This window comes from Babylonia areolata, chromosome 2, assembly GCF_041734735.1.
Source record: "Babylonia areolata isolate BAREFJ2019XMU chromosome 2, ASM4173473v1, whole genome shotgun sequence".
Taxonomy (NCBI): Eukaryota; Metazoa; Mollusca; class Gastropoda; order Neogastropoda; family Buccinidae; genus Babylonia; species Babylonia areolata.
The window spans coordinates 617613-631218 of NC_134877.1; the positions used below are offsets into that span (position 1 = coordinate 617613).

At 46.1% G+C, this 13606-nt stretch overlaps 2 protein-coding genes across 6 annotated transcripts in view; one reads left to right on the forward strand and one right to left on the reverse strand.

Moving 5' to 3' along the window:
• LOC143296267 (xaa-Pro aminopeptidase 1-like) overlaps positions 1 to 8200 on the forward strand; it is a 49197-nt gene extending 40997 nt beyond the window's left edge. For all 5 annotated transcript variants that reach the window (XM_076608106.1, XM_076608123.1, XM_076608114.1 and 2 more), the window contains 5 exons: positions 1865 to 1969; positions 2605 to 2676; positions 5631 to 5707; positions 6909 to 7007; positions 8058 to 8200. In XM_076608106.1, coding sequence (XP_076464221.1) covers positions 1865 to 1969; positions 2605 to 2676; positions 5631 to 5707; positions 6909 to 7007; positions 8058 to 8177 — 473 coding nt within the window. In that variant the 3' untranslated portion in view covers positions 8178 to 8200. The remainder of the gene's footprint in view (positions 1 to 1864; positions 1970 to 2604; positions 2677 to 5630; positions 5708 to 6908; positions 7008 to 8057) is intronic.
• Positions 8201 to 8982: 782 nt separating this feature from the next.
• Positions 8983 to 13185, reverse strand: LOC143295900 (uncharacterized). Its single transcript, XM_076607582.1, has 3 exons — positions 13174 to 13185; positions 9122 to 11059; positions 8983 to 9072 (listed from the first exon to the last, which is right to left on the reverse strand). Exons 1-2 carry the CDS (start codon positions 13183 to 13185, stop codon positions 9893 to 9895), a joined length of 1179 nt encoding a protein of 392 aa, XP_076463697.1. The 3' UTR covers positions 8983 to 9072; positions 9122 to 9892.
• Between the last annotated feature and the right edge of the window lie 421 nt (positions 13186 to 13606).

Genomic DNA, 13606 nt, shown 5'->3' on the forward strand with positions numbered 1-13606 from the left:
ATATTAGTTGTTTTTTTGTGGGTTTTTTGTGTGTTGGTTTTTTTTGTTTTTTTTTGCATCTATTGATTTGGGGTTCTGATGGTACAACATAGAGCGTGTATGAAGAGGGGGTGTGGTGTTGTGATGGTCAGGTCAGATAGAGTGTGTGTGTGAAGGTGTGGTGTGGTGTTGTGATGGTCAGGTCAGATAGAGTGTGTGTGTGTGAAGGTGTGGTGTGGTGTTGTGATGGTCAGGTCAGATAGAGTGTGTGTGAAGGTGTGGTGTGGTGTTGTGATGGTCAGGTCAGGTCAGATAGAGTGTGTGTGAAGGTGTGGTGTGGTGTTGTGATGGTCAGGTCAGATAGAGTGTGTGTGTGAAGGTGTGGTGTGGTGTTGTGATGGTCAGGTCAGATAGAGTGTGTGTGTGAAGGTGTGGTGTGGTGTTGTGATGGTTAGGTCAGATAGAGTGTGTGTGTGTGTGAAGGTGTGGTGTGGTGTTGTGATGGTCAGGTCAGATAGAGTGTGTGTGTGTGTGAAGGTGTGGTGTGGTGTTGTGATGGTCAGGTCAGAGAGTGTGTGTGTGAAGGTGTGGTGTGGTGTTGTGATGGTCAGGTCAGAGAGTGTGTGTGTGAAGGTGTGGTGTGGTGTTGTGATGGTCAGGTCAGATAGAGTGTGTGTGTGAAGGTGTGGTGTGGTGTTGTGATGGTCAGGTCAGATAGAGTGTGTGTGAAGGTGTGGTGTGGTGTTGTGATGGTCAGGTCAGATAGAGTGTGTGTGTGAAGGTGTGGTGTGGTGTTGTGATGGTCAGGTCAGATAGAGTGTGTGTGTGTGAAGGTGTGGTGTGGTGTTGTGATGGTCAGGTCAGATAGTGTGTGTGTGTAAAGGTGTGGTGTGGTGTTGTGATGGTCAGGTCAGATAGAGTGTGTGTGTGAAGGTGTGGTGTGGTGTTGTGATGGTCAGGTCAGATAGAGTGTGTGTGTGTGAAGGTGTGGTGTGGTGTTGTGATGGTCAGGTCAGATAGAGTGTGTGTGTGTGTGTGTGAAGGTGTGGTGTGGTGTTGTGATGGTCAGGTCAGATAGAGTGTGTGTGTGTGTGTGTGTGAAGGTGTGGTGTTGTGATGGTCAGGTCAGATAGAGTGTGTGTGTGTGTGTGTGTGTGAAGGTGTGGTGTGGTGTTGTGATGGTCAGGTCAGAGAGTGTGTGTGTGAAGGTGTGGTGTGGTGTTGTGATGGTCAGGTCAGAGAGTGTGTGTGTGAAGGTGTGGTGTGGTGTTGTGATGGTCAGGTCAGGTCAGATAGAGTGTGTGTGAAGGTGTGGTGTGGTGTTGTGATGGTCAGGTCAGATAGAGTGTGTGTGTGTGAAGGTGTGGTGTGGTGTTGTGATGGTCAGGTCAGAGTGTGTGTGTGTGAAGGTGTGGTGTGGTGTTGTGATGGTCAGGTCAGATAGAGTGTGTGTGTGTGAAGGTGTGGTGTGGTGTTGTGATGGTCAGGTCAGGTAGAGTGTGTGTGTAAAGGTGTGGTGTGGTGTTGTGATGGTCAGGTCAGATAGTGTGTGTGTGTGAAGGTGTGGTGTGGTGTTGTGATGGTCAGGTCAGGTAGAGTGTGTGTGTGAAGGTGTGGTGTGGTGTTGTGATGGTCAGGTCAGATAGAGTGTGTGTGTGAAGGTGTGGTGTGGTGTTGTGATGGTCAGGTCAGATAGAGTGTGTGTGTAAAGGTGTGGTGTGGTGTTGTGATGGTCAGGTCAGATAGTGTGTGTGTGTGAAGGTGTGGTGTGGTGTTGTGATGGTCAGGTCAGATAGAGTGTGTGTGTGAAGGTGTGGTGTGGTGTTGTGATGGTCAGGTCAGTGTGTGTGTGTGTGAAGGTGTGGTGTGGTGTTGTGATGGTCAGGTCACATGCTGGACACCCTGGCACGCACGGCATTGTGGGACGTGGGTCTGGACTATCCCCACGGCACGGGGCACGGTGTCGGAGCCTTCCTCAACGTCCATGAAGGTCAGACACGACATGGGTCTGAGACAGAGCTGTGTGTGTGTGTGTGTGTTCGCGTCAGTTTATGTGTGACTGTGTATGCATATTTCTATTTGTGCATGTGTGAGAGTGTTTGTGAGTATTTATGTGTGTGTGACTGAGTGATTGTGTATGTGTGTGTGATCGACTGTATGTATGTATGTGAGTGTGCATAAGTGTATGCATGTGAGTGTGTGTGTTGGGTTGTAGATGTAGGCGCTTGTGTGGTACATACCTCTGTACACCTGTGAATGTATTCATGGTGTGAATGTCTGTGTGTGTCCAAAGAACTTGTGGCAACAATATACGTTTTTTTACAGTCATCCTTCGGGAAAATGCTAATTCCACTAAGGTAGGTAAGTAAATATGCACTGGTCAGGGGAAAAGAGAAATGAAAAATGGAATGTAGAGATGTGATGAGTCTGACAGAATGCAGCACACAAGTCCACAAGACCTCGGGGACACAGTGACCTCCCTTGTCCTGCACAGCCTGGGGGGACTCTGAATGAGGGGAGCAGGGGAGTACTACCACACGTACAGTGCACATGATGGCACAGCTAAAAGAGAGAAACAAAGAAAACTTTGAACAACTGCAGTGTAAGTGTGTTTTCCTGTTTCAGGACCGTGTGGCATCAGCAGCCGGGTCAGCCTGACTGACATCAATCTGGAGGAGGGCATGATTCTGTCTGATGGTATGTACACCAATGATTCTGTCTGATGGTACGTACACCAATGATTCTGTCTGATGGTACGTACACCAATGATTCTGTCTGATGGTACGTACACCAACCACCAGTTTATTTTGTTATCAGTGTAGAGGAGGGCATGATTCTGTCTGATGGTATGTACACCAGCCATCAGTTTATTTTGTTATCAGTGTAGAGGAGGGCATGATTCTGTCTGATGGTACGTACACCAACCACCAGTTTGTTTTGTTGTCAGTCTGGAGGAGGGCATGATTCTGTCTGATGGTACGTACACCAGCCATCAGTTTATTTTGTTGTCAGTGTAGAGGAGGGCATGATTCTGTCTGATGGTACGTACACCAACCACCTGTTTATTTTGTTATCAGTGTAGAGGAGGGCATGATTCTGTCTGATGGTACGTACACCAATGATTCTGTCTGATGGTACGTACACCAACCATCAGTTTATTTTGTTATCAGTGTAGAGGAGGGCATGATTCTGTCTGATGGTATGTACACCAGCCACCAGTTTATTTTGTTATCAGTGTAGAGGAGGGCATGATTCTGTCTGATGGTATATACACCAGCCATCAGTTTATTTTGTTATCAGTGTAGAGGAGGGCATGATTCTGTCTGATGGTACGTACACCAATGATTCTGACTGATGGTACGTACACCAGCCATCAGTTTATTTTGTTATCAGTGTAGAGGAGGGCATGATTCTGTCTGATGGTACGTACACCAATGATTCTGACTGATGGTACGTACACCAGCCATCAGTTTATTTTGTTATCAGTGTAGAGGAGGGCATGATTCTGTCTGATGGTACGTACACCAACCACCAGTTTATTTTGTTATCAGTGTAGAGGAGGGCATGATTCTGTCTGATGGTATATACACCAGCCATCAGTTTATTTTGTTATCAGTGTAGAGGAGGGCATGATTCTGTCTGATGGTATGTACACCAACCACCAGTTTATTTTGTTATCAGTGTAGAGGAGGGCATGATTCTGTCTGATGGTATATACACCAGCCATCAGTTTATTTTGTTATCAGTGTAGAGGAGGGCATGATTCTGTCTGATGGTATATAAACCAGCCATCAGTTTATTTTGTTATCAGTGTAGAGGAGGGCATGATTCTGTCTGATGGTACGTACACCAATGATTCTGTCTGATGGTACGTACACCAACCATCAGTTTATTTTGTTATCAGTGTAGAGGAGGGCATGATTCTGTCTGATGGTACGTACACCAATGATTCTGTCTGATGGTACGTACACCAACCATCAGTTTATTTTGTTATCAGTGTAGAGGAGGGCATGATTCTGTCTGATGGTACGTACACCAACCATCAGTTTATTTTGTTATCAGTGTAGAGGAGGGCATGATTCTGTCTGATGGTATGTACACCAATGATTCTGTCTGATGGTACGTACACCAGCCACCAGTTTATTTTGTTATCAGTGTAGAGGAGGGCATGATTCTGTCTGATGGTACGTACACCAGCCACCAGTTTATTTTGTTATCAGTGTAGAGGAGGGCATGATTCTGTCTGATGGTACGTACACCAACCACCAGTTTATTTTGTTATCAGTGTAGAGGAGGGCATGATTCTGTCTGATGGTACGTACACCAACCATCAGTTTATTTTGTTATCAGTGTAGAGGAGGGCATGATTCTGTCTGATGGTACGTACACCAGCCACCAGTTTATTTTGTTATCAGTGTAGAGGAGGGCATGATTCTGTCTGATGGTACGTACACCAACCACCAGTTTATTTTGTTATCAGTGTAGAGGAGGGCATGATTCTGTCTGATGGTACGTACACCAGCCATCAGTTTATTTTGTTATCAGTGTAGAGGAGGGCATGATTCTGTCTGATGGTATGTACACCAGCCATCAGTTTATTTGTTATCAGTGTAGAGGAGGGCATGATTCTGTCTGATGGTACCTACACCAACCACCAGTTTATTTTGTTATCAGTCTGGCTGGCTACTGTTTGTGTTTCAGACTATTGGTGTTTAACTCTTTCCGGACAAAAGAATGCTCACGCATTCCTTCACAAAACGTATTCGGTTTCGGACAAAGGAATGCAATAGCATTCTCCGAAAGTAAAATTCCATCATGCGCTGTACACGTGATTTTGTGATTAGCCAAGCAGAGTGCGCTATTCTGGGTCACTCCACAATCGAACAGTACGATTGGTTAATATGGGATGTGTGGCCTGTCTCGCACACACGCTGACAAAGTCACTGACCGGTCATCTGCTCGTGTGCCAGCCTGTTAGCAAAGCGGCCTCTTCTCGGAATGTTGTGAAGCGAACAAGGCAGCGACGGCAATGTTTTAGGGTTGCCGAAGTACTTGAAATGCTACAAAGTGAAGGGTCGGACATTGAAGAGGTGGATGATGACGAAGAAGAAAGCGAATTTAATGCAGAAAGCGAGCATGGGTATGGTGATTCGGGGTGAAAAATTGGCAGTATTTTCTACATATGGCAAAACTGTAAAAATAAGATGAGAAATTTGATTTTTTTACATGTAATAGCTCAACACGTAATAAACCAGTTCTGAAAGTTTCATTTTCTTACACAGTATTTTGTATTTTTTGTAATTTTTTTCCTAACCCTTACAAATGGGCCGTCTGTGGGGAAAAGCAAGGGAGAAAACATGTCGTCCCGAATGAGTTAAAAGCTTGGCTATTGCTGTTTCAGAGCCTGGCTATTGTTGCTATTTCAGAGCCTGGCTATTGTTGCTTTTTCAGAGCCTGGCTATTGTTGCTTTTTCAGAGCCTGGCTATTGTTGCTATTTCAGAGCCTGGCTATTGTTGCTATTTCAGAGCCTGGCTACTGTTGCTGTTTCAGAGCCTGGCTATTGTTGCTGTTTCAGAGCCTGGCTACTGTTGCTGTTTCAGAGCCTGGCTACTATTGCTGTTTCAGAGCCTGGCTACTATTGCTGTTTCAGAGCCTGGCTACTATGAAGATGGGAAGTTTGGGATCCGCCTGGAGAACTGTGTTCTGGTGGTCAAGGCACAAACACAGGTAAGATTCAAACCATGTCTGGAGAACTGTGTTCTGGTGGTCAAGGCACAAACACAGGTAAGATTCAAACCATGTCTGGAGAACTGTGTTCTGGTGGTCAAGACACAAACACAGGTAAGATTCAAACCATGTCTGGAGAACTGTGTTCTGGTGGTCAAGGCACAAACACAGGTAAGATTCAAACCATGTCGTATCATTTCTGTGGCCACTTGCAGTTGTACTTGTGTTCAAGATTCTCTACTAGAGGTCTGTATCTATGTACGTCTTTATACAGTGTTCACGAAAGGTTATGGACCATTTTGTTCACTGGAGGTCTGTACATATGTGACACACCACGCAAAAACCCAGCTAAAGATAGATTTGATCATTTTTGACATTTCTGTATACATGTGACACACCACACAAAAACACTGCTAAAGATAGATTTGATCATTTTTGACATTTCTGTATACATGTGACACACCACATAAAAACCCTGTAAAAGATAGATTTAACGTTTTTGACATTTCTGTACCTTCTGAAAGTTTAAACTCACACATCAACACACAAAAAACAGTGAGTTGGTGTGCCCAAAAAGAAGAAATTGAGAAATCGGCTTATGAAAAAAAACAACATACATTTGCTTGCTTGTAACTTCAGAACAAGAATTATCATGAACATGTATCTGGTGTCAAAAGACACTGTAGAGGGTTGAAGAAGTGAGGGATGATCAGTATATGTGTGATGTCTGCACTGAGGTGGACGTGTTGTCCACACTGTAGAGGGTTGAAGAAATGAGGGATGATCAGTACATGTGTGATGTCTGCACTGAGGTGGACGTGTTGTCCATACTGTAGAGGGTTGAAGGATGATCAGTACATGTGTGATGTCTGCACTGAGGTGGACGTGTTGTCCACACTGTAGAGGGTTGAAGGATGATCAGTACATGTGTGATGTCTGCACTGAGGTGGACGTGTTGTCCATACTGTAGAGGGTTGAAGGATGATCAGTACATGTGTGATGTCTGCACTGAGGTGGACGTGTTGTCCATACTGTAGAGGGTTGAAGAAATGAGGGATGATCAGTACATGTGTGATGTCTGCACTGAGGCGGACGTGTTGTCCATACTGTAGAGGGTTGAAGAAATGAGGGATGATCAGTACATGTGTGATGTCTGCACTGAGGTGGACGTGTCAGTGGAGTGCCCTCCCTTCTGTCGCAGTACAAATACAAGAACAAGACATTCCTGACCTTTGAACCCATCACCTTGGTACCTATCCAGACCAAGCTGATTGACCCCACACTTCTGACAGAGAAAGAGGTACGTTCTGTGTGCTGACTGTGGTGTTTGTTGACAGCTGTCTGATGAGGTTAACTGTCTTTCTTTTTAAAAAAAAAAAAAAAAAAAAAAAAAAAGTTTCCTTTTTTTGGCATTTGAATATTACATCACCACTGCACATAAGCACAGATATGATGATACATGTATGTGATAACTGTTGAGATAGCTCCCAGTGTCTTGCTAGTTGCATGTGTGAAACCTGTTACAGACAACGTGCCAGGTGTGCTGCTTGAAGACTGATCTATATTTGAAACCTGTTTTAGATAGTTTTCCATGGATGAAACTTATTACAGATATTTTCCCAATTATCATGTTTGAAACCTGGGGGAGTTTTGTATTATCAGTGTCTGAGACCTGGTGTGTGTGGCCTGCAGTAATGGTGACAATGACAGTGACAGTAATGCTGACAGTGGCTGTGACAGTAATGCTGACAGTGGCTGTGACAGTAATGCTGACAGTGCCTGTGACAGTAATGCTGACAGTGACAGTAATGCTGACAGTGCCTGTGACAGTAATGCTGACAATGACAGTAATGGTGACAATGATAGTGACAGTAATTATGACAGTGACAGTAATGCTGACAGTGGCTGTGACAGTAATGCTGACAGTGCCTGTGACAGTAATTGTGACAATGACAGTGACAGTAATGCTGACAGTGCCTGTGACAGTAATTGTGACAATGACAGTGACAGTAATGGTGACAGTGCCTGTGACAGTAATGCTGACAGTGGCTGTGACAGTAATGCTGACAGTGCCTGTGACAGTAATGCTGACAATGACAGTGACAGTAATGCTGACAGTGCCTGTGACAGTAATGCTGACAGTGACAGTAATGCTGACAATGACAGTGACAGTAATGCTGACAGTGGCTGTGACAGTAATGCTGACAGTGCCTGTGACAGTAATGCTGACAATGACAGTGACAGTAATGCTGACAGTGCCTGTGACAGTAATGCTGACAGTGGCTGTGACAGTAATGCTGACAATGCCTGTTGCCTGTGACAGGCAGTAACAGTGACAGTGATGTTTCAGATCTCCTGGCTGAACGCCTACCACACCACAGTGCGCACGGTGGTGGGCAAGGAGCTGCAGGCCCAGGGCAAGGAGGAGGTTCACGACTGGCTGGTCAGGCACACGGAGCCTCTGGGGTAGAGGTCGTGTAGCCTCTGTTCCTTCACACTGCAACATCGTGTAGCCACGTCCCTTCACACCTCAACATCGTGTAGCCACGTCCCTTCACACCGCAACATCGTGTAGCCACGTCCCTTCACACTGCAACATCGTGTAGCCACGTCCCTTCACAGTGCAACATCGTGTAGCCACGTCCCTTCACACTGTTGGCCACGTCCCTTCACACTGTTGGCCACTGTCCCTTCACACTGCAACATCCACTGTCCCTTCACACTGTTGGCCACTGTCCCTTCACACTGTTGGCCACGTCCCTTCACACTGTTGGCCACTGTCCCTTCACACTGTTGGCCACGTCCCTTCACACTGTTGGCCACTGTCCCTTCACACTGCAACATCCACTGTCCCTTCACACTGTTGTCCCTTCACACTGTTGGCCACTGTCCCTTCACACTGTTGGCCACGTCCCTTCACACTGCAACATCCACTGTCCCTTCACACTGTTGGCCACTGTCCCTTCACACTGTTGTCCCTTCACACTGTTGGCCACTGTCCCTTCACACTGTTGGCCACTGTCCCTTCACACTGTTGGCCACGTCCCTTCACACTGCAACATCCACTGTCCCTTCACACTGTTGGCCACGTCCCTTCACACTGTTGGCCACGTCCCTTCACACTGTTGGCCACTGTCCCTTCACACTGTTGGCCACGTCCCTTCACACTGTTGGCCACTGTCCCTTCACACTGTTGGCCACTTCCCTTCACACTGTTGGCCACTGTCCCTTCACACTGTTGGCCACGTCCCTTCACACTGTTGGCCACTGCCACGTCCCTTCACACTGTTGGCCACGTCCCTTCACACTGCAACATCCACTGTCCCTTCACACTGTTGGCCACTGTCCCTTCACACTGTTGGCCACTGTCCCTTCACACTGTTGGCCACTGTCCCTTCACACTGCAACATCCACTGTCCCTTCACACTGTTGGCCACGTCCCTTCACACTGCAACATCCACTGTCCCTTCACACTGTTGGCCACTGTCCCTTCACACTGTTGGCCACTGTCCCTTCACACTGCAACATCCACTGTCCCTTCCTGGACTGCCGACACTTGTGGTGTGTGTGAGTGTGTAGGGACTGCTGTCACTTGTGGTGTGTGTGAGTGTGTAGGGACTGCCGACACTTGTGGTGTGTGTGAGTGTGTAGGGACTGCCAACACTTGTGGTGTGTGTGAGTGTGTAGGGACTGCCGACACTTGTGGTGTGTGTGAGTGTGTAGGGACTGCTGTCACTTGTGGTGTGTGTGAGTGTGTAGGGACTGCCGACACTTGTGGTGTGTGTGAGTGTGTAGGGACTGCCGACACTTGTGGTGTGTGTGAGTGTGTAGGGACTGCCAACACTTGTGGTGTGTGTGAGTGTGTAGGGACTGCTGTCACTTGTGGTGTGTGTGAGTGTGTAGGGACTGCCTACACTTGTGGTGTGTGTGAGTGTGTAGGGACTGCCTACACTTGTGGTGTGTGTGAGTAGGGACTGCCGACACTTCTGGTGTGTGTGAGTGTGTAGGGACTGCCTACACTTGTGGTGTGTGTGAGTGTGTAGGGACTGCCTACACTTGTGTGTGTGAGTGAGTAGGGACTGCCGACACTTGTGGTGTGTGAGTGTGTAGGGACTGCCGACACTTGTGGTGTGTGTGAGTGTGTAGGGACTGCCTACACTTGTGGTGTGTGTGAGTAGGGACTGCCTACACTTGTGGTGTGTGTGAGTAGGGACTGCCGACACTTGTGGTGTGTGTGAGTGTGTAGGGACTGCCTACACTTGTGGTGTGTGTGAGTAGGGACTGCCTACACTTGTGGTGTGTGTGAGTAGGGACTGCCAACACTTGTGGTGTGTGTGAGTAGGGACTGCTGTCACTTGTGGTGTGTGTGAGTGAGTAGGGACTGCCAACACTTGTGGTGTGTGTGAGTGTGTAGGGACTGCCAACACTTGTGGTGTGTGTGAGTGTGTAGGGACTGCTGTCACTTGTGGTGTGTGTGAGTGTGTAGGGACTGCCGACACTTGTGGTGTGTGTGAGTGAGTAGGGACTGCCGACACTTGTGGTGTGTGTGAGTGAGTAGGGACTGCTGTCACTTGTGGTGTGTGTGAGTGTGTAGGGACTGCCGACACTTGTGGTGTGTGTGAGTGAGTAGGGACTGCTGTCACTTGTGGTGTGTGTGAGTGTGTAGGGACTGCTGTCACTTGTGGTGTGTGTGAGTGTGTAGGGACTGCCGACACTTGTGGTGTGTGTGAGTGTGTAGGGACTGCCAACACTTGTGGTGTGTGTGAGTGTGTAGGGACTGCCAACACTTGTGGTGTGTGTGAGTGTGTAGGGACTGCCTACACTTGTGGTGTGTGTGAGTGTGTAGGGACTGCCAACACTTGTGGTGTGTGTGAGTGTGTAGGGACTGCCAACACTTGTGGTGTGTGTGAGTGTGTAGGGACTGCCTACACTTGTGGTGTGTGTGAGTGTGTAGGGACTGCCAACACTTGTGGTGTGTGTGAGTGTGTAGGGACTGCCTACACTTGTGGTGTGTGTGAGTGTGTAGGGACTGCCAACACTTGTGGTGTGTGTGAGTGTGTAGGGACTGCTGTCACTTGTGGTGTGTGTGAGTGTGTAGGGACTGCCTACACTTGTGGTGTGTGTGAGTGTGTAGGGACTGCCTACACTTGTGGTGTGTGTGAGTAGGGACTGCCGACACTTGTGGTGTGTGTGAGTGTGTAGGGACTGCCGACACTTCTGGTGTGTGTGAGTGTGTAGGGACTGCCTACATTTGTGGTGTGTGTGAGTGTGTAGGGACTGCCGACACTTGTGGTGTGTGTGAGTGTGTAGGGACTGCCTACACTTGTGGTGTGTGTGAGTGTGTAGGGACTGCTGTCACTTGTGGTGTGTGTGAGTGTGTAGGGACTGCCTACACTTGTGGTGTGTGTGAGTGTGTAGGGACTGCCGACACTTGTGGTGTGTGTGAGTGTGTAGGGACTGCTGTCACTTGTGGTGTGTGTGAGTGTGTAGGGACTGCCGACACTTGTGGTGTGTGAGTGTGTAGGGACTGCCTACACTTGTGGTGTGTGTGAGTGTGTAGGGACTGCCTACACTTGTGGTGTGTGTGAGTGTGTAGGGACTGCCGACACTTGTGGTGTGTGTGAGTGTGTAGGGACTGCCTACACTTATGGTGTGTGTGAGTAGGGACTGCCAACACTTGTGGTGTGTGTGAGTGTGTAGGGACTGCCTACACTTGTGGTGTGTGTGAGTGTGTAGGGACTGCTGTCACTTGTGGTGTGTGTGAGTGTGTAGGGACTGCCGACACTTGTGGTGTGTGTGAGTGTGTAGGGACTGCTGTCACTTGTGGTGTGTGTGAGTGTGTAGGGACTGCTGTCACTTGTGGTGTGTGTGAGTGTGTAGGGACTGCCGACACTTGTGGTGTGTGTGAGTGTGTAGGGACTGCCTACACTTGTGGTGTGTGTGAGTGTGTAGGGACTGCCTACACTTGTGGTGTGTGTGAGTGTGTAGGGACTGCCTACACTTGTGGTGTGTGTGAGTGTGTAGGGACTGCTGTCACTTGTGGTGTGTGTGAGTGTGTAGGGACTGCCTACACTTGTGGTGTGTGTGAGTGTGTAGGGACTGCCTACACTTGTGGTGTGTGTGAGTGTGTAGGGACTGCTGTCACATGTGGCACAATGAACTGTTGTCAAGTCAAGTCAAGTCAAGTCAAGTCAAGTCAAGATAAGATTTTATTTCATGATGGTAAATTGAATAAGCAACAATTGCTTTTTTACATCAAGCCATCAATGAAAAAAAAATGTGTAATATATATATATTTTTTTTTTTAAGGAAAAAAAAGAAAAAAATATAGGAGACAGAGAAGAGAGAGAGAGAGAGAAGAACTAAGCACATGAAGAGCAACAATAACAACAAAATGCATATATATATATATATATATATACAAGAATATTATGATCAGAAATACATACACACACACACACACACACACACCACTGAACACAAATTCTCGGACACAATTACACCATGCCCATCCCACCCACATGCACATGTTCCCTCATATAGTGCAAAATCCTTGCCAACACAAGCATATACAAAACATTTCACAATTAATAATAGGAATATAAGACTAAAAGATCAAACATTGTATTACTGTTAATTATTTTCAATGACGTGATTCTTCAGATTTTTCTTAAACACGTTTTTATTTACGATACTTTTCAGAGTGAGTGGGAGATTATTCCATAAATTTCCACCAGAATACAGAAAGCTGGATTTGTAAAGGTTGTTTCTTGGTCTGGGTATGCAGAGCATGTGTTTGTGTCTGTGTTCATTAGTTTTAAAAGTGTCTGCAATCATTTTTGGAGCATCTCCATACATAACATTATGCATGCAAACAGCTTTGTTGAAGTACAGCCTGTTGTGAAAAGATAATATATTAAGTTGTTTCTAGTCCATTGGGGTCAGGGAGTTCGGTTTCAACAATACTATTTTCAGTGCTCTTTTATACATACGGTGAATAAACTTTAAGTTTGAGAGGCTACAGCTGTCCCATAAAGTTGATGTATAATCGATTACTGGCAGAATATGTGCACAGAAGAATGGCTTTCATGAAAGGATATTAAGGATCTTTTTGATTTTTGCTAGTTGAAGTATTCTATTAGAGAGATGTTTACTTAAGTACTTCGTATGGTCAGTCCAAGATAGATCTTTATCAATAATGACACCTAGAATTTTTTGTGAATCTACCTCTTCAATTTTATTGACGCCTAGGAATAGTGGTTTGAAGTTATGTTTCATTTTTTGTCGTGCACATACATACATGCACTTCGTTTTCTGAGCATTCAAGGACATGTGATTCAAGTGTGTCCAGTCAGTAAGTTTCTGAATATCATCTTGGAGTTCATTAGTTAGTTTACTGGCATCTGAATTGCTTGAATGTAAGGATGTGTCATCTGCAAACATTTCACATTTACATTTCATATAACAAGGTAAGTCATTAATATAAGTGGAAAATAAAATTGGTCCTAAGATGGATCCCTGTGGTACTCCATGTTTAATAGATGCAAAATTTGACGTTTGATTAGTGAAGTCAGCAACATATTTTTTGTTTGTTTGAAATCTGTTAATAAACACTGAATATTTGTTGTGGTGAAGCTCACTTTGTGTGTTTTGTATGTGTATGAATGTGCTTCATGTTACTTTTTTTTCTCAACAGAATTACTTTTTAGATTTCTTGATCTTTGTGTGAACTTTCTGTTGGTCTGCAGTGCTGTTGATAGTTGTGAATCATGTGTGTTGTTGGTCTGCAGTGCTGTTGATAGTTGTGAATCATGTGTGTTGATAGTTGTGAATCATGTGTGTTGTTGGTCTGCAGTGCTGTTGATAGTTGTGAATCATGTGTGTTGTTGGTCTGCAGTG